The sequence below is a fragment of the Malus domestica genome, chromosome 05 (genome assembly GCF_042453785.1).
Source record: "Malus domestica chromosome 05, GDT2T_hap1".
Lineage (NCBI taxonomy): Eukaryota > Viridiplantae > Streptophyta > Magnoliopsida > Rosales > Rosaceae > Malus > Malus domestica.
Genome location: NC_091665.1, coordinates 29,096,773 through 29,121,657, shown reverse-complemented (window position 1 = coordinate 29,121,657; position 24,885 = coordinate 29,096,773). Strand labels below are relative to the sequence as shown.

At 36.2% G+C, this 24,885-nt stretch overlaps 1 protein-coding gene and 1 pseudogene across 1 annotated transcript; one reads left to right on the top strand and one right to left on the bottom strand.

Annotated features, from left to right (window-relative positions):
* Positions 1-756: 756 nt before the first annotated feature.
* LOC103419948 (chloroplast envelope quinone oxidoreductase homolog) lies at positions 757-2,783 on the bottom strand (annotated as a pseudogene).
* A 10,355-nt stretch (positions 2,784-13,138) lies between these two features.
* Positions 13,139-19,393, top strand: LOC103409184 (uncharacterized). Its single transcript, XM_070821082.1, has 11 exons — positions 13,139-13,354; positions 13,457-13,553; positions 13,659-13,783; positions 14,307-14,439; positions 14,563-14,720; positions 15,250-15,663; positions 15,746-15,869; positions 15,972-16,640; positions 17,437-17,485; positions 17,924-17,993; positions 18,327-19,393. Exons 2-5 carry the CDS (start codon positions 13,519-13,521, stop codon positions 14,645-14,647), a joined length of 378 nt encoding a protein of 125 aa, XP_070677183.1. The 5' UTR covers positions 13,139-13,354; positions 13,457-13,518; the 3' UTR covers positions 14,648-14,720; positions 15,250-15,663; positions 15,746-15,869; positions 15,972-16,640; positions 17,437-17,485; positions 17,924-17,993; positions 18,327-19,393.
* The last annotated feature ends 5,492 nt before the right edge of the window (positions 19,394-24,885 follow it).

The window sequence follows — 24,885 nt, the reverse complement described above, 5'->3', positions numbered from 1 at the left end:
AAAGAAATCAACGGGAGTTCTCAAGGGTGGTGACCGAAAATGCACTCGTTACAGTGGAACCAGGGTTAGATAGATGAGTGGAGTTGATTGTTGTGCTTTAATAAAATACTATAAACTGATACGATTACATTCTAAAATTTGGTTCTTTTTAGGGTCTATGGATAGTTTTTAAGTTAGTATTTTCATGTTTAGGATTGGAATTGATGGAGGGAATTAGGCTTTTAAGTTGGTTTCTTACGTTCGAAGATTTGAACAAGATTAGGATGGGGGCAGGAAATTAAAAAATTTGACTTGCAGAGTTGTTTGTAAGATTGAAATAATCAAAGGAAAAGGCTTTGATCTTGCTTCTTGCAAGTGCAACGAGACTTTATATTGTGGCCGAACAAGATTTTAACTTGGGAGACCAAAATGTTTCGAGGTTTTTCATTTGGACAAGGATTGTCTGCCCTCTTTGTTCCCATGCCCTCACATGCCCTCTGTTTGTGTGGTCACGGTTAAGTCACGTCAATATTTTATATTACTATTTATTTTTGTCTTATTATCTCTATAAAAAAAACAATATAAAATGTTGACTTGATTTTACCGTGATCACACAAAACAAGAGGGCACGGGAACGAGGAGGGCAGACAATCCTTGTCCTTTTCATTTGGGTTCCAGTTACTTTCTGTCTGCTCTGTTTGCGTTGAGATGACAGACAAACCGCGATTAGTTGTATAATTGTAGGTATTGAAAGGCATGATCTTTGTTTGGAAATGCTCAACTAAATGCTTCAGCTAAGCTTAAAATGATATTCCCAGTAGCATGGCCATCGATACTCTTAAGCCAAGCATCTTCAACCTTGCTCAGAGGATGCATCGAGTCAATCACTGGCTTCAGCTTCCCTTCCTTCACCAACTTAACAAGATACTCTAGGTTCACATCCTTGGGAATCATGAGCAGTGGCACCTGCTGTTTCTTCATTACAAAAGTAGCTAAAGAACTCACATCGGAGAAATGTCTACAACCTTCCCTTTTGCATTCAAATTAGACTCAAAAGTTGACCAAGGAATGCCTTTTCCACAGTCGATTACAAAATCATATTTTCGTCCAGATGGGCTCTTTAGAGCTGCCCCATCCGCAGTCCTGTATTCAAGAACCTCATCTGCCCCTAAGCTCTTGACCAATTCGATGTTACACGCCCCACATGTGGCTGTAACGTTAGTATCCCAAGCTTTGCTAGTTGGACTGCATAGTGCCCCACGCCACCAGAGGCAGCAGTGATCAATATGTTATTTATTTTGACCAGTTCCGTCAAGCTTGACCCCACATTGGGCGAGAGCCTGGGGAGCTGTGAGACCGGCAACCGGTAGGCATGCGCCATCGGCAGCTAAAACTTCAGGTGGCCTAGCAACCATTAATCTCTCATTAGTTGCAGCAAACTCAGCCAGTCCTCCTCCACTCTATCAAACACATGAATTTTACATGTGAAAATCCTAAGCATAAACAAGTAGCTCATAGAGAAAAGGGGAATAAGTCGATCGAGCACTTACGAAATGGCGGAGCAGTACAACAACTTTGTCACCGAATTTGAACTTTTTGGCACCTTGTCCAACTTCTACAACCTCTCCGGCCACATCAGTTGCTGGTCATGTCATGTGAGAGAGAGAGGAGAATTAAAAACCGTCTACACTAAAGATTTTGCACTACAGATAGCAGCCTAGAGCTCAAAGACATTGAATGCTTAAATTCCCAAAACAACTCATCCTTCAACATAATTTTGTTACAGAATCCTACTAATCCATCAACCCACAACGCTGGACGTGTTCCACGTACGAATCGAACACAAATGAGAGATTATATTTAGTGTTCTGGCATAAGTTTTATTTACGAATGTTGAAGATAAAAAATTATAAAAACATCACAAATCACATGAGAAACAGAATTCCCAGGTATTTGAGGGAATTTGCCGGGGAAAAGAGGCCGCAGCTCGCCTTTCTGATTTTCCAATCAACTGGTTGAGACTATCTGCTTCCAATTTCAGCAAAACCTCATTCTTCTTCAGGGCGGGGATCGGAACCTCAATGTATTGCAACTAAAGTTCTAAAACACGCTAGGCCAGGCGGTGGCCTGGGGTCAGATGCTAGACGGCTTGGCAAGCGCCTAGGAGGATTAAACAGATTTAAGTAAATTTATTATATATTATATAAATAAGTGTCTACGTTTATACTTAAAAAATATATACTTTCACGATAAACTACAAAATATAATGACATATATAAAGTATTGAATCATAATAAAAAACAGATTTAAGTAAATTTATTATATATTATATAAATAAGTGTCTACGTTTATACTTAAAAAATATATACTTTCACGATAAACTACAAAATATAATGACATACATATTATAAAGTATTGAATCATAATAAAAACATGGAGAACAAGCATATAATATGTGTTAATCTAAGTATTTGACTAGTCTTTTACAATTTATTGAAAAAAATAAAAAGCAAAACGAAAGTTATCTATTTTCGAAGTGAGCCACGACCTAGGTAGGTTTGGGTGGGCTAGGGCGCTTAGGCGATCTAGGTAGGCGCTTAGGCAGGTTTAGGTACCATTTTTTATTTTCAAATGTTTAGGGATTAATCGGGATGGTGGTCAGCCGAATAGCACTTAGATGGGAGTTTTTAAAACAATGTTTGCAACAAAAATAAAATTTACTTAACGAATCACCACTTCATCTCAATCTTTAAACACTTCCATAGCAGGTTGTACTTGAACCGCATGCAGAAGCTCTCCGCCATGGTAGTCAAACTTCCGAGACAGTTTGAGAAATGTGGGCCTTTTTTGTTATAGTTGTTCGAAAGCTTTGTGCGCGTGACGAGTCAACACTGATAACTGTTGTATGGGAGCAACTTGTTCAGTTAGTATGATTATCTCGTAGCTTTTTTTTTTTTTTGTCATTATTGAAAAATTAAGGAAGAAAGACTTGTTCAGGAGACAAATATCTTATGTGAACGATTCTTTCAGCCTAACTTTGTTGAAGAAAACGCATAGAATATAATAAAGCAATTGAGTTCAGAACTTGTTGAAGCTTTGCCATGATCACGAAGCAAAATCTACCCACGAATGCTATCAATAGCACTCATTATATAGCTTTAGCAAATGTCAATATCTGTTAACATATTCGTAATATAGTTCATCTGACGACAACAAACTCACTAAGTGTTCGATGAAATATCTCCATGAATCAACTGAAATTTGCTCGCACGCTAAAATTTCTATTTTAAAAATTTAGGTTTTTAAATTAAAAAGCCAAAGTTTAAATTTTGAATCTGATATTGCCTCAGTCATTAAATTTTGGAAGACTTTGGATGCGGTCCCTAATTATCAATATTTTTTTACTGAAACTTTTGTGATTTTCAGTTTTTTATCGAAATCTCTGACATTAATGTAATAATGTATTTATATATAGGTTATTTTATTTTTAAATTAAAAATGAAATTTGTAGTTATTTATATTAATGAGATTTTAAATAAAACCTATAATTTATGGGATAAAAAATATTAAAGAATATATATTGTGTGTGTGTGTGTGTGTGTGTGTGTGTGTGTGTGTGTGTACACACATACATGGGTACGTTCATCAAAACTAAAAAAAAAATTATTGCACCAAAACATGGGTACATATTAAATTTCTTCTATTAAATTTGACATGAATTCATTATCAAATCAACGAAATAAAATATACCCATATAAATTTAAAAAATGAATTAGAAAAAAGATTGAATGAATTTTATATATATATAAAGGTACATTTTATAGATAACAAATTGGTATATCTAAGAATAAGTACATTTAAGATTAGAGAAATAGAAGAATTATATAAATGGTTACATATAAGATTGAAAAATTGAATTTTTTTTTTTTATAAAACATTAATGGGTACAAACTTATTCTAATTTTATTTTTTATGTTTTGGAAAGTTTTTGAATTGAAAATTAATTTTTATTTAAAACCCTAAATCAATTACTAATTTTTATTTAAAAAAATTATGTAACTGACATGTAATTTATTAATACATTAATGCTAGGGACTTTGATCAAAATCTAAAAACTAATAAAGTCTCAGTTAATATATGAACATTAAAAACTAGGAATCATATATTAATTTTTCCTTAAATTTTTTATTTTTTCTGTTATTTTTTTCATTCCTATCTCTATTAATTAATGAAACCCTTTTTGTCAACCAAAAGAGGATGAAAAGACTACTTAGTCTTCTATCACACAAAAAAAATGATGAGCAATAATGTAATTTCACAGGTTCAAATTTTACTTTTTTTTATTGAAGCCTCACCTACAGGTAATGTTAAAATACCTCCAATATTTAAAATAAAAAAAACAAAAAAAAACCTCCAACTCCCTCCACGTTCTATCTCTCTCTCTCTCCTTCTCATTTTCTAAAAAAAATGTGTTCATATACACAAAATGTGTAGGCAAATGCTAGTTGTTCATTATAGTTTTCGTTTCTCGAAATGTGCAACTTTATCACAAAGTTAGGTTAAGTGTCACAAAAATATGACTGGCCAACATAATTTTCTAGAAGATGAAATTTCAACAAGAATACAAGATCAACAAAATACCGACAACATATAACGTGTGTATCACTACTACAATATTAGCTTTAGGTGTCGGATGATGGTGGTGGTTTAATAAGTCATTATGTCGGATAAAAGATATTCGACACATCATTCAGTTAGTGTCGGGTAACAATGAAATCCTGTCGGTTATATTCGACATAAATTCCTGACAGATATTTAGTGTCGGATGCAATAGCCATAAAATTATTATAACTGCCAGTATTTTTGAATTCTTTTTTTTTTAAATATTTTTAACATATTCCGACGGTTTTTAAGTTAATGGTGGTGGTTATAACCGACAGAAATTGACTATTTTATTATTTTAGTTTCTAGCGGTTATTATTTTAGTATTCTGACTGTTATAACCTACAGAAATTGACTATTTTATTATTTTAAAATGTTATATTGATTAAAAATAAATAAATAAATAAACACATGGTTTAAATATTTTTTTTTCACTCATGGCCCTATCGGATATAACCAACACGAACAAAGCAAAATTTTGGGCAGCTGCCAGAATAATCTCTGAATGTTTTTTTTTTTTTTCACTCAGGGTCCCATTACCTAATCTCTGAATGTTTTTATATTTAATTTTTTTGCGATTTTTTACACATGCTATCTAAAAGTATATACAAACGTATTTGACGGTTGGATTGTTGAAACTAGTTTCGTAGAATGCATATCCTATCAAATTGATAGATTTAACAAACACTTAAGAGTTAAAGTTATACTTCCATTAGGTATAAAATAAGATTTATCCACTAGAGTAAATATTTTAAATTGAAGATCAAATTCATTCATTGCATTCTTATAGGGGTCGAGGAGTGTAGCAGTAAAAAATCATCAAAATCGGAGCTAAAATAACCGTTAAATTGTGATTTTTCGTTTATAACCATCGAAAACTTTTGTTCCATTACCTAATCTCTGAATCTTTGTTTTTTGCGATTTTTTACGTATGCGATCTCGGAATGTGTACAAACAATTTTGATGGTTGGATCATTGAAAAACGTTTCGTATAATGCGTATTGCATCAAAATGGTAGATTAAACAAACACTTAGAATTAATGTTATACTTCCCCATCAAGTTTAAAATAAGATTTGTGGTATCCACTAGTGTAAATATTTTAAATTGAAGATCGAATTCGTTCAATACATTCTTATAGGGTCAAGGAGTGTATCTGTAAAAAAATCATCAAAATTGGAGCTAAAATAACAGTTAAATTGTGATTTTTCGTTTATAACCGTCGAAAACTTTTGTTCTGTTATCTAATATCTGAATGTTTGTTATTAGTGATTTTTTACGTATGCGATCTCGGAGTGTGTACAAACAAGTTTGATGGTTAGATCATTGAAAAAAGTTTTGTAGAATGTGTATCACGTCAAAATGGTAGATTACATAAACACTTAAATAGTTAATGTTATACTTCCATTAAGTATAAAATAAGATTTTGTGGTATCCACTAGTATAAATATTTTAAATTGAAGATTAAATTTATTCATTACATTCTTATAGGGTCGAGGAGTGTAGCTGTAAAAAATCATTAAAATCAGAACTAAAATAACCGTTAAATTGTGATTTTTTGTTTAGAACCGTCGAAAACTTTTGTTCCGTTACATAATTTTTGAATGTTTATTTTTTATGATTTTTTACGTATGCTATCTCGAAGTGTGTACAAATAAGTTTGACGATTGGATCGTTGAAAAAAGTTTCGTAGAATGCATATCGCGTCAAAACGGTAGATTAAACAAACACTTAGAGTTAATATTATACTTCCATTAAGTTTAAAATAAGATTTTGTGATATCCATTAGTGTAAATATTTTAAATTGAAGATCAAATTCGTTCATTGCATTCTTATAGGATCGAGGAGTGTAGCTGTAAAAAAATCATCAAAACCGAAGCTAAAATAACCATTAAATTGAGATTTTTCGTTTATAACCGTAAAAAAACTTTTGTTATGTTACCTAATCTCTGATTTTTTTTTTTTTTTTTTTGCGATTTTTTACGTATGCGATCTTGTAGTAGTATCTACAAACAAGTTTGACGGTTAGATTATGGAAACTAGTTTCATAAAATGCATATCTCCGTTCAATTTATTTTATTTTTTTAAATCGTAACAAAATTTTGGGGGGGAATTTAAAATTTTGGGAGGGAATTTAGGGGGGATTTTTGCCGCCATTTTTTTCTATCGGTTATAACTGACAGTAATGAAAATTTTCCAAAATAAAACCCCTCCATCTCTTCCTTGCACCGGTGCCTTGTCCCTTCCCCCTTCCTTCTCCCTTTTCTCCTCTCCTAATTTCATTCTCCTTCTCTTCTCCCCTTCTCCTTCTCGCTTCAATCACCATGGATGAACAATTCGAGAAGCAACATTTTGAAACCAGTACGTTTTAAATTATTTGTATTATGTTTATTTTGTGTTTTAAATAGAAATTATAAACTTCTTAACTTTCTTAAATAGAAATATCAAAGCATGAGAAAATCTAGCATACAAAGGAAGTTGCTGTATGAGCCCAAATACATACATAGGAAAAAATGCAACAACATAAAGGAGAGACGTTGTCAATTCCTCATCGAGATGAATCAAGAGCACAACTGTAGCAGTGAACGAGAGCATGGTCGTCCCTAGCGAGAAGAAAAGAAAGGCAAATCCTAAATGTAGCCTGAGCGGAAGAGATTGATGGAAGTTTTTGTACTCAAACTGAGATGTCAAGATCGAGAGAAATGTGACGAGAAAAGACAATGAGCTGATCAACGAGACAAGGTTGGTGATGATAAAGGTGGTGAAGAAAGGAGAGTGTCGGAGAACATGAGAACCGCCTGAACTGTAACCCCCGGGAGTAGTGTAGGCGGCTGCATAACTTGCCCAAATTTTCGGTTTGTCTTTTCTTTTCTTTTTCAAATATATTTATCTGTCTTTCTAATCCTTTTCTTGTTGTTGGGGGTCAAACTTCTGTCTATATATATATTCAGGTTAGCTGCGAAATAGGAAACAAACTTGAAGAATTTAAGAATATGGTGTACCTTAGAGGAACGTTGCACATCTCAAAGCTGGAAAATGCAGTGAATGCAGGAAAGGCCAACTTGAAAGGGAAAGAAATGATTCAGAAAGTGGTTTATATTTCTTTTTATTAATATATTTTCTATCGGTTTTATCCGACAGAGAATGCTCTTATTTATTCAGTATTAATGTATTCTCTGTCGGTTATATTCGACACAATTTCTGTCTGTTTTAGAGTATTTTCTGTTGGAAAATTCATTTCCTAACCCTAGCAATTTTGTCACTTATTATAACCGCCACTGCATCCATTTTTTGTCGGATTTTGCTTAATATATGACAGTAATATACGTTTCTTGTCGGTTATCATAGCGACACTAGTAAATGGTTTCGTAGTAGTGTATTAGTTTGTGGAAATACAAGATCAAAAAAATACAGATAACATGAATTAGTTTGTGGAAATACAAGATCGACAAAATACTAATTTTATTATATTAACATGAATCATGTGTATTTTTTTTTTTCAAAAAAGGGACTAGTTGGCTTCGTCATGGTAGTCCACCTTTTTGGGAGCCAGGAAAACTCATAGAGGAATTTTAGTCTCCCTTTTACCACCATCATATGATTCACCAGCGCTAGAAATCGAACTCAAGACGTACAGTGCAGAATACGAGCCTGGAATTCGTACCCAACCACTGAGCCACCCTGTGGTGGTTATATGATGTAGGCCCTACAATAAGTATGGTCCCTATATTAAATATGGATGTTGGTGGCTTCTCACCTACCAAAGCCATACTTTGATCTATTTTAATTAAGTTGCATTCTAACCAGTGTTCAAAAACGCGGCCTAAGCGGCTGCCTACGCACTAGGCGTTGGGCTTTCGAGGCGATTTGGAGCGAAATGTTAGAGAAATTCGGTGATGGCTTAGGCGGGCGCCTAGGCAGCCGCTAGGCGGTCTAGGCGGTGCTAGGCGGCCCACTAGGCGGTTGCCATACCTTCATCAGCATCGATGGTCCCGAAGAGGAAGGAGATCCACCTATTTTCTTTGAGCCTTAAACAAAAATTTAAGACACAACCCTAACTTTATTAAAATAATTAAACAAACAACGAAGAAGGTAGTGGAATTTGGAGCCAACCTTGGCCTTTCTTTTGGCTTTCTTTGGGTTCTTGATGCATTTGACCATTTATGGTTCTTCGGATTTTGCATAAACGACTGACGAAGGTAAGAGATGAAATGAATGCAAAAGTAAATATTTTGGTGGGGCTAGGCCTTTTATGATTATAATATGCCATGTTTTTTGGGCCCAAAATAATATATGTTTATATTAATGTGTTTTTAAACTCTAAACTTGTTGAATACTTGTAATTTATGTATTCTTTTAATTTTATTTTTCAATTTACTATTATTTTGTTCTCAATACAAGTATATACATTAGTCTCTAATCTATCAAGGATTCTTCCAGTATTAGTTTAAAATAAAAGGTAACCAGTGATTGATAAACATGTTTTGGTATGCTTGCATATGCTGTCAAAAGCATCACAGTTTTGGAAATGAAGGGTAACATTGATTCATTTTCCCCATGGCAAGTCTAATATAAACCTAAATGATAATAGGACCTTGTCCCAACTAATCATGCTTCTCGATCCATTTACAACGCTGGGACATATTTTTATTTTGAATCACATGTTGTTATATATTTCCTAATTATCTCAATCCATGTTTTTTTTCTGTCCTCATACTGTAATACTCTCAATGCTGATTAGCCAGTATTTGAACAGGTAAAGCCATTAACCTTCGTTGAGGCGTCCAAACCCCCGAAGCCTGTTTTATTTCATTTTTTTCCACTTTGAGAGTGAATACCATCACTCCCAACCAAGATGCCAGCATAGTCCCCTACGTTAACAAGAGTCATCGAAAGGAGGTAGTTCAACATGTTAAATGGAAGCAAAGAGAAAGTCGAAGTAGCAGAACTGTCTGTTGGACAAACACCAAAAGAAGGAAACGAAAGATCAAGATTTCCATGGAGAATAATGAAAACCATAGAAGCAAGAATGATAATTATAAGATTTGAAGAATGTGGAGGTGTATGTAGAAAATGTAAGATGTATGTTGAGAATGTGGGGTGTGAGGGTGTTATGGGAAGTATTTGGGGTTTATTAAGATAAGTTTTAATTAAAAAAACAAATGTGAGGAGCATTAAGTATGTGAAGTTTATTCAACAAAATGTGGGGTGTTAACATAATAAGCCTATATTTAATTAGATAAACTTAATTTTCAATAATTATAGCATAAACATAATTTATTTAAACAAGGACAAATTTAGTAATCAAGTTAGTTTTAATTCCGATTTTAGTGAACTAGTAAACAATATATATGGAACTAATATCATTTGTATTCCGATTACAATTAGTTTAGTAAACAACTTTGACCAGAATCTAATTTTGTTTCATTCTCAATCCAATTCCTCCTTAATTTGATTTCTCCTCAATTCAATTTCCTTCAATCTGATTATGGATTAGTAAACTCGCCCCTAAAGTGTATGGCTGCTAGAATAATAGATTTGTTGTTATTTGGTTAGAGAGTTGAGAATGACAGCTGTCGTAATTTTATTGGGCCACAAACTCTAAGTGAGTAAAAGTATATATGCTAAAACTGGGTTTCGGATGGCACTGTTCATTAATAGTGCCGGGACGGAAATGCACCTTGCTTGGTTTGTGTTTTGACGTTGTTCTCCCTCTTTTCTCCATTGAAATGTCGGCTTTGCCCATGATTGGTGGGTGTTTTTCGACTGGCCGAATTGCCCTTCGGGGTTTTAATGGGTTCTCTTCGAGGGTTGGTGCAGGGAGAAGGTGGGAATTGCATCTGCTACGTGTTGATCATCGTCCATGGTTGGTGGGTGTTTTTTGACTGCCCGAATTGCCCTTTGGGTTTATAATGGGTTCTCATTGTTTTCGAGGGATTGATGCAGGGAGAAGGTGGGGATTGGATCTGCCACGTGTTGATCATCCTGTTATGCTCTTTTTGCTCTATTTTGTTTCGTTTTTGTTTCCCTTTTCTTATTTTCTTTGTTGCGTCGCTGTCTTTCGCTCTCGTCTTCTCTTTTGCTTTCTTCTTGCCTGTTTGCTTTGGTTTCGCGCGCGTTTGTGTTTGCTTCTTCTCGATCGTCCTCTCCTCTGCTCTGTGCCTCTTTGCTACGTCGGAGAACCCTGCGGTGCGTGATTTTTTTTTTAGATTTTTATGTTCGTTTTCATATTTTTATGTTAGTTTGGAAAATGAGTTTTCTTCTGTTGCGTTTAAATATGTATGGGCTTCGTTCGTTTTTTGGGTTTATCGTTTAATTTTGGTGATGTTGTCCTTTTGAATCATGCGTTCAAATAGATTTTAGGGTTTTAGAATGCTGCAGCAGTCGACGCCTGTGTAGAAAGATGTCTGGTTATGTGATTTGCTGAAGCAGAGGTTGGGAAAAGAGAGAGGGGGTATAAGAAGTGTGGTTAGGCATGAGTGGTGGAGGTAGAGAGTTTGCGTTTTGCTGTTTGGTGGGTTTTCCTTTTGGCCATCTCATTGTTTTGATCCGTTAGTTATTTAAGCAAATTGTTATGGGTGTGTTGTTTTTTAGAGTCTCCCTTTCTTCGTATGAGGGTGATGCCATTGATTGATGATTAGTCACACTATTAATTGCACTGACAATTTAGTCTTAGTTATGGATTTGCAGTGGATAGAGTTCATTTTGCGAAGTACAAAATTGCATTCACACTTTAGTCTTGGTGTAAAGCAATAATTGGCGTATTGATTTCAACTCATCGTTCTCAAGTATTCTTAATCTCGCAGGATGAAGGTATAGTAGGAATATTTAGTACATTATAGAATGTAACTCTTTATTCGTATAATCTTACTCATTGACTCAGTCAGAATTCAGTTTATCCTTCAGTAAGGTGTATAAAAAATGGTATACTTATTCTACGATTAGCGAAAATAGCCGATTGCCATTTCTTAGATGTTCAGGAGATGTGTGCAACATTAGTGCTGTAACTTTTTCCATGTTTACCATTTTTTCTTCAATCCAAAACACGAAAGCTGAGGATTGCCATTATATAGATTTGTGGTCAAATGAAAGAGGTTGGATTTGTACATGTGATTCATGGTGAAATGAAAGAGGATAGAATGATTTTTCATTTCGTTGGTGGAGAACGAAAGCAAAAAATTATATTATGAGGTAGTTGGTTTGGGGATGTGGTTGTTTTAGTGTGACACTAAATCTTTCATCGTGGGATTTGTTTCTTTGAAGCCTTTGGGTTCAGCCTTGATTTGCAGAGGATGACATAAATTTGTATCTTTTTTTAGATGGAGGTTTGTTTTGTGTTATGTGACTGGATTCGTGGTGGTTCATGAATGTGTTAGGCTTGGTGTTTCTGTACTTGAGTTTTTGTGCGGTCTTAGTGTCGGCTATTTTGTTGTTGTCATTTCTTTTTCGTGTGGTCATTAACTTTGTGATTTCTTTGTTGTAGTTGTTGCTATTAGTGGTGGTGGCTGAGGTGTTTGTTTCTTGGTGTTAAAACTTGGGTATCCCGTTCTTTTCGTCAATATTATTTGTTCTTTGGAGGTGTCATTCACGGGATTTGCAGTCTGGGTCTCTGTTTTGCGTCCTTAGTTTTATTGGACAATATAAAATTTGTGCAATTGTTATATAGGCATGCAAGACAGGGTGGAAAAGATAGCGAAAGTACAAATGGTTGTTAAACTCTCCATGTCTTCCTTTCAGACCATGGGTGAATGAATTGTGGATCGTTTATAGTTTTTGTCTTTTTTTCTTTTTGTAGTTTTGTGGGAGTTTCTGATGTGTCATTGAAATTCCCTTTTGATAGGATAAATGGAAACTGTGCGCCCAACTCCTGTTAATCAGTTAATACCATACATAAAGGCGGACAAAATCAAAATTCGCATATGCAGGATTTGGAAATTGACGATTCCAGGAACCGTTCAAAAGTCTACAAACCTGCACTGCATATTGGTTGATGAAGCGGTGAGAAATAATTGTCTAATTATTTTACCCAAAGTTGGAGTCAATGAGTATTAACTCACTGGATAATGTTTATATTAACTCACTGGATAATGTTTATGTTGCCATGCTTTTTTACATGTTAGAAGGTTAGAGTTCGATATGTTGTCATCAGCGAAATGTGTGCATCACCTGTGTTTTCCCTCTGTTTGTTCCCTCAATTTTTGGCTTTCTTTCCTTATATTTGCCATGCGGTATGTTCTGTTGTAAACTTTTATGTGTTGATGGATTTTTTTTTTTTACATTTTGTTTGAAATAATTTAACTGCGTTCATTCGTTCTATTTGCTCATGGTAACAATTTGATTCATGTCATGTTGTTTGTGTTGTCGAGTGTATGATTTGTGTTTTCATTTATTTGTTAATTGATTTTTTGGCTTTTTTTCCTCTTTTTTAATACGATGTGAAGCAACATGCGGTTGAGGCCTCTACATTGGATGTTGATTATGATGTCATGGCTTAAAAAATTGAAGATGGTGCATGCTATGAAATCACCGAATTTCAAACTATTAGAATTAGGGCACAATACAAGGTGGTGCTGCATGAAACTCAGGTTTTGTTCACCTCGAAAACAGCTTTCCGAAAATTAGCAAGTGTGTTTCCGCCCATCCCTCGCCATCGATTTTTCCTACAAGACTATAACACACTCTACCCTCGCTTAAACAGAGTTGACATCCTCACAGGTACTATTAATGTCTATGTGCATGTGCGTGTCTTAAAGTGTGTGTTTACTTCCTAAAATGGATTTTAATAATGTGCATCTGTTTGTTTTTTCAAATGGTAAGATGTCATTGGTCATATAAGCGTTGTGCAGCGGCTGGAACCTAAACAAATTAATCAAAGGGTTATGTACAAGTGTGATGTGGTTATCCAAAATATTAGGTTATTTTTCACTTCTTATCCCTATTCTTACATACTGTTTTCAATATTTGTTGCTTTGGTGGTATAAAAAGGTCAAAAATTTATTTGTCGTTTCTTTATCGACAGAAAAGAGGAACTAATGGTTATGTTGTGGGCAGACGTTGCTGAAGCTTTTTCTTCTTTGTCAGCAGAGGAATTTTCTTTGTCAGTCATTGTTGTTTTCACAAGTCTGAAAGTCAAGATCTACCTCGGTATTCCATTTTGTTAAATACTTACTTTTAGTCTGTTTATTGTGATGTGTACACATGTTGTTTCTTTACATTATTTGGATGTTTTGTTGTCCTAAACTTTTGTTATCTTTCTTTCGTCCAATTTCTGATTATATGTTTCTTTCCTTCTTGGCCAGTTAATTTACAAATGTCTCAATCTATCACTGGTTGGTCACTGTTATTAGTCGTTTTCTTACTTTATTTCTGTTTGTTTCGTCTCTTTTGTATTCCCTTTTGTTTTTTTAACTTTGTTAATGTCATTAATATTGTTCATTAATCTTTTTCTCTGTGGTGTGGTTGCAACGCACAAAAAAAATTTATTTGAGTAGTACTGGTTCGTCTGTGTTTTTTATTGACCTAGACATCCCCGAAGTGAATACGTATAAGTCAGTGTGAGTAAATTTTTCGTTTTTAAAACAAAATAACACTTTTTTTAATTGGAAAACAATTGTTATCATTTTTTTTTTATAATTGTTAAACTGATAAAGTGTTTTGAATCCTGCAGGTTTTGTGATTGTAAAGAAGCTCTGGACATACTTTCTCCCTCTGCAATCCAACGAAACGAAGCTCAAATTTTGCAGACTGCTAAAAAAGCTACAATTGATGAATTGGCTTTTTTGGATCCAGATTTGCATAAGGTATAAAACATAACGTTTATTTTTTGTGTATTCTTAAAATCTTACCATTGCATTTTAACCTTTTTAATGAAACTGAGTTCTGTTGTTCTTGCTGTTACGGCTATGTGACAAAATATATCACAGGATGATACATTTGTGTGTAGAGCATCTGTCAAGCGTTTTGACATGCGGTTCAACTAGTGGTACAGTGCTTGCCCGAACTGCTTGAAACAGGTGCACAAGGATCCAACCATTGGGCAGCTCATTTGTCAAAAACATCCAAACCAAATACCAACGCTGTGGTAATGTTAAATCAAATATTTGAAGCAAGGCTAACAAAAAGTTTACTCTTTCTTGATACCCTGTTGTTTGTTCTCATTAACCAATTGAGAAAAATAAATATAGATAGGGTTATTCACATTGTGTGCAAAATTTACAATTTTGGTATAATTATTTATGTCATCACACTTATTTTTTTTTTAAATTCCAGATTATGAAAGCATTTTTATAATAGATATACACAATGGTTGCCAAACATGGTGTTCCTTAAAAAAAAATTTGTTACCATTGTTCACTCTTTACTTTATGTTTTTGTTCAACTTCAGTTGTATAAACCTAAATGTTATTATTTTTTTTCTATTCTGACAAATAATTTATCTTTGTTTCCTTTTCTTTTTTATGTTTTCTCATATTTGGTCACACATGATCACCATATGATTATATAATATTACTCCACATTTGCAATCTATTTTGTTTCAGCTTTTTTACCTCTTATGTTTGTGAAAACCTCTGATTCTCAAAAATCTCATTGGTTTGAGTTTCTAAATGTAGGTACAAAGTCAATCTCATTCTTGAAGATGAAACAAATGAAATGAATGCTTTGATAATCGGTAAATGTGGTGAAAAGCTTTTTGGCATGCCTTGCAAAGACCTGGTATTAAATCAAAGACTGGTAGAGCAACAACAGTTGCCAAACGAATTTCTCAGGCTTATTGGATAGAAGAAAATTTTTCACTTGCGATTTGGCAACAGGAGGAATACTTTTTATTCAAATGATATCCTCATTCATAACGTGACTGAAGACACAGTTATGCAGCCAGCAACTCCACAACCTTTGTCAAGAGAAATCATAGTGTCTTCCACCATTGCTTCATCTTCGACCTCAACAGTTTAACCCAATGAGCAGTCGTTTAAACGAAAAAGGGAATCAATCAGGCAAGCTCTTTTCACTGGCGGTGAACAAAGGTTTGTCCCATACCTTTGTAACTATAAATTTCAAATTTGTGTGTAGTCATGTTGTTTAACATTGATACCTCATTTAAAACAGTGGAGTAGAGGAAATTTCAGACACGGATCCAAGAGAGTTGGATGAAGTCCTGATCAAATTGCTAAAAAAGAACCCATCCTCAACTGCTGGAAAATTAGATGCTACCCCTCCAAAAAAAAGCTAGGTTGTTATATTTTACCTTTGCTTTTTTTTTTTTTGCTAAATTTTTTTTACAACTTGGATTTAACAGCCGTCTAACTCTCTTAATTTTTTTTTTTTTCCCTAGGTTGGTTTCTTGAAAGGGAACAATGCAGCAACATAAGTTGACCTCCATTGATAAAAAATCATGATGGTTTTTTGTTAACATGTATAAAACAATATTTATGCTATTTCCCTGTCATGTAAATATGTTTCTGATCTGAACTTCAAAACATTTTTTGCCTGTACATAAACCAGCATTTGCCAGTTTTTTGTATCCCAATGCTGGTTGTGGTTGAAAAGCAGTTCCAGGTACTAAGATCCAGCATATGCCTGGAATATTTTTTGTGTATGTAAACAACCAACTGGTAACCTTTTTTTATCTATATCGTACAAATTAAAGATTTCATTTGTAAGCCTATTGCAACCTGTGTGTTTTCAATGGTGTTTACATTTTGTGATGTTATTTTTACATCTTCTGGACATGGTGGTCAGTATACTTTGAGTTGAGACCTACAATGTTTTTCAATTGGCATACAACCAAGTTCTGGTAAACCTTTTTTCTCCATATGGCCCATTTCTTTATTTATTCTTTTTCTTATTTGAGTGTTTGATATATAGGTAAAGTTTATGTTTAAATTTTCTTTTTATGACTGCAGATTTTGTCTCCACAATCAGATGCTAGGTGTCACTGTCTCATCTCATTCTTCTTCGCTTTTAGGAACTGCCAATGCTCCAATTTCGTCTTTTGTTCAAGGTATATAATCTATTGAAACATTTAGTTTTTAATATATTAACCATTGTGCAATATCCATATTCTGTTAGTTTTCTTACTCCCTGCCTTCTTCTTCCTATTTTTTGGCTTTTCATCCATTTCTATTTGACTTTTATCCAACCCATAATCCTCACTTTCTAATCTTTTATTCCATATGTTTGATTACCCAATGTATACTCAACCGGTTTAATCTTTAAATTGTTTACTGTTAACTCCAACATTTTTATTTCCATTCTGTAATCATTTGATTTTTACTTTTGGCTTCCAATCTGCATTCTCATTAACTTTTTTTAACAACTTTGTCTTAAGTACTTGGGATTCCTTTGGAGACATTAAATGCTAATTTTTCTCAAGTGAATGCATAAGGATCAGAGTTAATTACTACTGAAACATATAGAACCTTTAACTATACCATAAGTATCATATTGGACAGTAAATAACCATAAAAGTAGCTTCGTTCTGGTCTATAATCATATCCAACATATCTCCATCATTTTTTTTCAACTTTAAAATTCAAATTTAGGATCAAAATTTGCTTTAGTCCTTTATGTTTCAGCCTCAACCAGTAACGGTTTAAATTTTGTATTCATCAATGCTATTAACTTTCTCAACATGTCATTATCAAATCCCCAATATGTCCTCCATCGCTTTCATTGAGTTACTATATGCAAACAAATTTACACTAATTTTTATTCATTGTGAACAGTATTTTCATCTCTCTATATCCAATCTTTCCTCCAAAATGTTTACAGACCGAATCTGTTTTGGTTTCCTACAGTGAAGTTGAGATTGATACGAAAGAAGTACGTGTGATCGCTGCTGTCAAGGTACGGAATTGATTAACCTCGACTTTTAATTGCTTTTCCACTTATTAATTTCCGTTTCCATGTGGATTCGAAGTTCTTTTCCTTTGCAATTCTTTGTCTTCATTTTTCTTACACTTAGTGACTGAGGTTTCCATTGATTACATCCCACTCCTTCTCATCTGTTCCAAAACTGACTCTTCAATATGCAACCAAAATTTTAACTCAATTTCTCCAGCGGATTAATTTCTTTTTCAGCAATGCAATTTTTTTACATTTTGTAATTCATTAAGTTCACAATTCCTTTCAACTCTCTACATGTTGAGACCAGCCTCTGTCTTTTCCTTTTCGTTATGCACTTCACAAGTTACAATCTTTTCAACGGAATATTTTCAGTGAATTCCAAACATTGGTCTTCGTGGTTCTCATCATTGCATTGTAAAAAGTTGTCATTTGGTATAGATGATCTTGGTTTAGCAAATTGATAGCGAGATGGAACACTCCTAACTGCATTGCAACTCCTAACTACGTTGTAAGTTCTACTCACTCATCCTATAAGAGTTGCTTCATAATTGTAATATTCAAAACCAGATAGCTTTTTCAGTTATGGTTCGATTATTATTTTCCTTTTCAATTGTTATTCTTCATTTTTGATTTGGTTGCTGTTTGTGATTTCCATTCAATATGATCCATACTCTCAGTTTTCTTTTGAGAATTCCTCTCTTTGCCTTTTCCCAATGTTAATATTTTTCTCCATGATAGAAATTTTAGGGTCTATGTTAATATATATATTAATTTTGATCCTACAAGTTCAAGGCATTGATGATGGAATTAAATTCAATGCTGCTCATTGTTCCTTTTGTAGATAAGGTTGTACAGGAGCAAGGCGTAGCACCGCAGCATCGCGCGGGCAGTCTTGCTAGTTGGTACTAAATTGTGGGTACTCAAGTATTGTTTATTTTATTTTTTCATTTCTTTTAAGACCCCTACTGGATTTATCTTAAACTCTCACATTATATATAAATGTTGTATTACTTTTTAAAAAGTAATGTAAATATTGTTTAATGCTTATTTTACGATAAAAGAAATTCATTTAAATCCCACTAGGCTCCTGCCTAGATCTCTCTTAGACGCCTAGCTACTAGGTTCCAGTCTACTACTTGACTAGCGTCTTTTTTAAGAATATAAACCTAGCTAATATAAGTTTATTACATTGGCTTTGATATTACCGCTTACAATCGTTTTGGTGGAGACTATTTTCTGCTATGAATATTGACTCAAAACTTTGCACTCTCAAATATAAAAACAACCACTTCGATTGAATCTTGCACTCTTTTGAATTTCACCTCTCTTCTCGGCAAATTCTAGCTTCACCACTGCATACACTTATTGTATAATTAACATATAGACCACATACGTACTGTACATTTAACATGGGGACTTATTGTATCGTCTATTTAACATATGGACCACATTACGTACTCTACATTTAACATGGGGACCATATACTCAGTGTAGTGTCTACATCATTATGAATCACGCGTATCAGTTTGTTCCACAATAGACAGACAAGGGTCAATCAGTCCACATCATTATGAATCACGCGTATTATTTGTTCCACTATAGACATGGGCTAATGAGTCTAGTGCTGTACTATCATAAGCTCTGTATTTGATAGAATCCTCAGCTTCAAGTTTCTGCGGCTCTTCGGAACGTTGGTTGGACTTAAAACTGAGAGACTATGGCCAATGAGACCATGCACGCGGTTCAGTACGACAACCATGGCGGGGGAACTTCTGGTTTAAAGGTTGTTTATAGACTTGTAACTCTTATTTCATAAACATAAACTCACCAGTTTGTTAATTTTATTTTTCGGGAGTTCAGTATACCCGCACACTTCTTAACCTCTAAATAAAACCATAAATTTAATGAGTTGCAAGTGAGAGAAATAGTTGACCCATTACTGCAATCATTTTACAAAATTGCAAGGATTCTCCAATCATGTCAATATCGATGATTTACTCCTTGTTTTGCACCTTCAATGAGTTTCAAAATGTTGTACATTTATATATCATTAATGTACCCATTTAGAATTTGTTGATTCACTAATTTACTTATATGGTATATGTAGACATTGAAATTTCCGTAAAATAAATGTTGACCAACAATTACAATTTCAACGTTCATGGGTCACATAAATTTTACATGTAGCGTGTGACTAAACGGAAAATCAAAATAAATAAGAAAAGTCATCAAATAAGGACATGTGTCAACACTTGGCAGAAACGATTTACTTCATCTGAATATTATATTCAAATTAGGCCTTGAAAAATTCTATAAATACAAGGTCATTTTATTCGTTTTAGGACACTAATTCATAATCAATTCACATCACACCAAAACCTTTGAAGCTTTGAAACTCTAAAGCTCTCAAGTAAATCCCGAAAGATCAAGAAAGTTCTCTTCGTTCTTCGTCAAATCCTCCTTCAAGATCAAGCCCTGACGATCCTTGAAGAACTTTCACCAATTCAAGATCAAGCCCCGACGGCCCTTGAGGAAAGTGTTCATCGTTCATCATCCGTTCATCCTAAGATCACTTTGGATCAACAACATCAACAAATCCACACATCCAACCGTTCTTCAAGATCAAGCCCAAAAGCCCTTGAAGATCCATTCATCAACCGTTCATTCAAGATCAAGCCCAAAAACCCTTGAAGATCCGTTCATCAACAGTTCTTCAAGATCAAGCCCAAAAGCCTTGAAGATCTGTTCATCCATCAACCTTTAAGATCAAGCCCAAAGCCCTTTGAAGAAATTTCCAACCGTTCATCCAAGATCAAGCCTCGACGAACCTTGGATTAATTGCACATCCACAAATCAACACCTCATGGAGATCGAATCAGAGGATCAAATTTGAGAGAGATTGTAACCCCAAAATCATTAATAAAAAATATTATTTTGTACACGTGTTCTTGTCTCATTTGTTTCAGGAATTTTCGTGTTTGCATAAGATCAAGTCCTAACGGCATTTTGGATCAACAACATCAACAAATCCACACATCCAACTGTTCTTCCATGGTCTCATTTGTTTCAGGAATTTCCGTGTTTACAAATTTGGCACGCCCATTGGGACAATCTCTACCTCTCATCTCTTTCTCCGTTCAAGGAAATCAAAGCACACATTCGAAAATCAAATGGCATCAAGGAAGTTTCAAATGGTTCCCGCAACCAACACGAAAAACAAGAGCGTCATCGCCGCAAGTGGTGTCATTTCGGGCATCATAACTCGAAGCAAGGCAAGAGCTTTTTCTACCGCTTCTTCCACCTCTGCATCAACTCTGCCAAAGGAACAAGAGCACCCGAGGCACGAACCTGTGATCACCCTGGCCTCACTAAGGGCGCTAAGGGATGAAAGCCCAAGGAAGTACTCTAATTCCATGTTTTCCAATGCTGACTCAAGCGGCAGTTTAGCCATGCAAGTCATGACCACTGGAGCTACTTCAATCGATGAACAGTTGGCTCAAATGAATGAAGCGATCGCAAGACTAACACGGACCGTGGAAGAAAAAGACTTGCAAATCACTGCACTTGTCAATCGCCTGGAGGCATAGGATGACGAGAAACCTGACCCAAAGAAGGGAGGAGCCGGCGAAGAAGATGAGCCTTTGGTGGAGAAAGTCGATGTGAAACCGGAGCCAGACCAAGCAGCGGCATTCATGAGATCTCTTTCTATCCAGCAGTTGCAAGAGATGATTACCAGCATCATCAAGGCGCAGTACAAAGGAAGCTCACATGACTCTGTACTATACTCAAAGCCCTACTTCAAGAAAATTGACGCTTTGAAGATGCCGATGGGTTATCAGCCATTAAAGTTCATGCAGTTCGATGGAAAGGGAAACCCAAAGCAACATGTTGCCCATTTCATTGAAACTTGCAACAATGCTGGAACGGAGGGAGACTACCTCGTCAAGCAGTTCGTGCGCTCGCTGAAAGGCAACGCCTTTGACTGGTACACCGACCTCGAGCCTGAGTCTATCAACAGTTGGGATTAGCTAGAAAGGGAATTCCTTAACCGCTTATACAGCACTCGTCGCACCGTAAGCATGCTGGAGTTGACCAGTACGAAACAGTGGAAGGATGAACATGTCATCGACTACATCAATAGATGGTGTTCATTAAGTCTGGATTGTAAAGATCAGCTTTCTGAAACATCTGCCATTGAGATGTGTGTTCAAGGCATGCACTGGGGGTTACATTACATCCTCCAAGGTATAAAACCGAGAACATTTGAGGAACTGGCAACTCGATCTCACGACATGGAGCTAAGTATCGCCAATCATGGGAAGAAGGAGCTGATCACCGACTTCGAGAAGGATAAAGTGTTCTTCCCAAATGTAGATAGGACTGGAAAATAACCCTCCAAGGAAGCTTTTACTGTCAACACCGCACCTATCAAGACCTCCCCTGCGCCCATCAAGATCTCCTCCAAGACCAAAGCAAAAGAGATAAAGAGAGGTGAGCCTCTTCGCACCTAATACAAGTACAAAAACACCTTGAGGGAGTTAGAGCAAAAGACGTACCCTTTTCCTGACTCAAACATGGATGCAATGTTAGATGACTTACTGGAAAAGAAGGTGATCAAGTTACCGGAATGCAAGCGCCCTGAAGAGATGAATTCCGTAAACGATCCTAAGTACTGCAAGTACTATCGTATCGTGAGCCATTTTTTTGGTAAATGCTTCATCCTCAAAGAACTCATCATGAAGTTAGCACAACAAGGGCAAATCGAGCTCGATCTTAAAGACACGGCCGCAACACATACTACTACAATTACGTTTGGATCCTTTGATCCCGTGCCTCTCCAAGTGACACCTGACCATTCCCGTAAATGCTCAAGCTACATGACATCTTCTGCACAACCATCACTGGGGGCAAGCGACCAAGATGCACATACTGATGACGAAAAAGAATGGACATTGGTGACCTACAAAAAGACAAGGAAACCAAAACCACAAGCCACAAGCCACAAGGCCAAAGGTGGAACAAGGGAGAAAGCACCGTTGTCGCAATAGTAGGAAGCCCAAAAGAAACGGAAAAGCTGCTAAGCCAACGTATGCTGGGGAACCTATGGAGCAAGAGCCATGTATTCCCGTCTCTTTGCACAAGTACTTCCCGGAGGACTTCTTCCAACAGTGCACTGCCGCTGCATGTCACATGGTCGAAGTAGAAATGGAATAACCTTTAAAAGGCAAAGCCATCGCTATCGAGGAAAAAAAGATAAACGAAGGCTTGAAGCTTCGGCCGCATGAATGTGCCACATGCTGTGCCACCTAAGACGCAATCAACTTCACAGATGAAGACTTACTGCTGGGATCAAAGCCTCACAACCGTCATTTCTTCGTCTCGGGGTACATAAGAGAGCACAAAGTCAACCGCATGCTTGTGGATGGTGGATCAGCCATAAACATCATGCCAAAGTCAACAATGACCACAATCGGCATCAAGGTGGACGAACTATCCCTAAGCCGTCTACTAATCCAAGGTTTTAATCAAGGAGGTCAAAGAGCAATGGGCACGATCCGAGTGGAGATGACCATTGGCGAACTTAAGTCAAGCACGATATTCCACGTTATTGATGCAAGAACTTCTTATAGCTTGCTCTTAGAAAGGCCTTGGATCCACGTGAAGGGAGTAGTACTGTCCACCCTTCACCAATGCTTAAAATTTTACCGAGAAGGAGTGAAGGTGATCCAAGACGACACCAAGCCATTCACCGAAGCCGAATCATATTTTGGAGATGCCAAGTTCTACATGGATGAAGACATGGTGCCTGAAGCTATTTCAAAAGAGATAAAATCCACTGGTAAAGCAACACCTAAAAAGCAGGAGTGGCAAGCCATGCCCAAGAAGTAAGAAGGAGAAGTTATGTTTTCCGATACATCTCGATGTCGAGAAGAAAGAATGGTCAATCCCCGTTCGAAACTGGAGCAAGCAAAGTCGATGCACAACGACACAAGGATAATTTAAAGTTGCTCAAGACGAATGCAGTTTTGCCTCTGACACAGCTACGCGATGCTAAGGTTGCAAGACTACCACAAGGCTTCATAAAAGCTCTGCCAAATGGGGTGGAACCAAGCTTTCTTCCAACCAAGAGGACCGAAGAAGGTTTTGATCCAAACGCCTACAAGCTCATGTCGAAAACTCAGTACGACTTCGCTTCCTCTTCGAATCCTGGAAAGAGGGTTTCAAACACCTTCAACGACAAAGAATATAACCTCACCAAGACTCAAAAGAAGTTGAAGGAGCATGGTTACGAAGTTGACAACAACAAAGCTGGGCTTGACTTCACACTAAATGCACCCGTGAAGATTTCAAGCAAAGCGAAAAATGCTAGCACTTAACACATCAGCATGAGCGTTGAACAAAATCAAGAGGAGCCTAAGTCCGCTCCTCGGATGTCAGTCTTCGATAGGATGAATCGTTCAAGGCCTAGAATTTCGGCACTTGATTGCATTGGTGGTCAAGACCAAACCTCCGTTTTCAAGAGGCTTAACACACCAACATCCCAAAGCTCTGTTTTTGAAAGGTTATTAAAACCCAAGCAACGCAGCAACATGGCTAGCTCTCATCGGCGATGGTTAGCTTTGGAAAGACTTGAAGACAACAAGAAGCCTTCTAGAAAGAGGGAAATGACGCAAAAGGAAGAAAAGCTCGACAGTTTGGCAAGAAAAGATGATGTTCGAAGCTCTATTCCTTCAAGGATGAAACGCCAAGCAATCTTGTAGGTTGACACAATTGGATCACTGAAAGTGAGAAGGCGCACCATCATTCCCACCGGCCAATCTTAATGTCAACAAGCCCGAAAGGACGGAACTGAAGAGGAAGTCCAAGACGTCTTCCACATCACGATCCAAGAAGGCAAAGAAGAAGAAATCCCCGAGGAAGACGTCACTGCCGCACCACCACAACTTGAGGATGGGGGGCAAGCCACGATTAATGATCTCAAGGAGCTTAACTTAGGCACAAAAAAAGAGTTGAAGCCTATCTTTGTAAGTGCGCTGCTAAGTGCGGATGAGACAGAAGAGTATTACCAATTGCTACTAGAGTACAAAGACGTCTTTGCTTGGACCTACAAGGAAATGCCCGGCCTTGACCCTGTCATCGTTGTGCATCATCTTGCAGTCAAGCCTGGAACACGACCGATAAAGCAAACTCAAAGGCGATATCGATCGGAGCTCATCCTACAAATTGAGGCTGAGATTGACAAGCTAATTGAAGCAGGCTTCATTCGAGAGGTGCAATACCCCAGGTGGATCTCCAACATCATCATCGTCCTTAAGAAATCTGGACAAATACGTGTTTGCATAGACTTCCGGGACCTCAACGATGCTTGCCCGAAGGACGACTTCCCCTTGCCAATCATC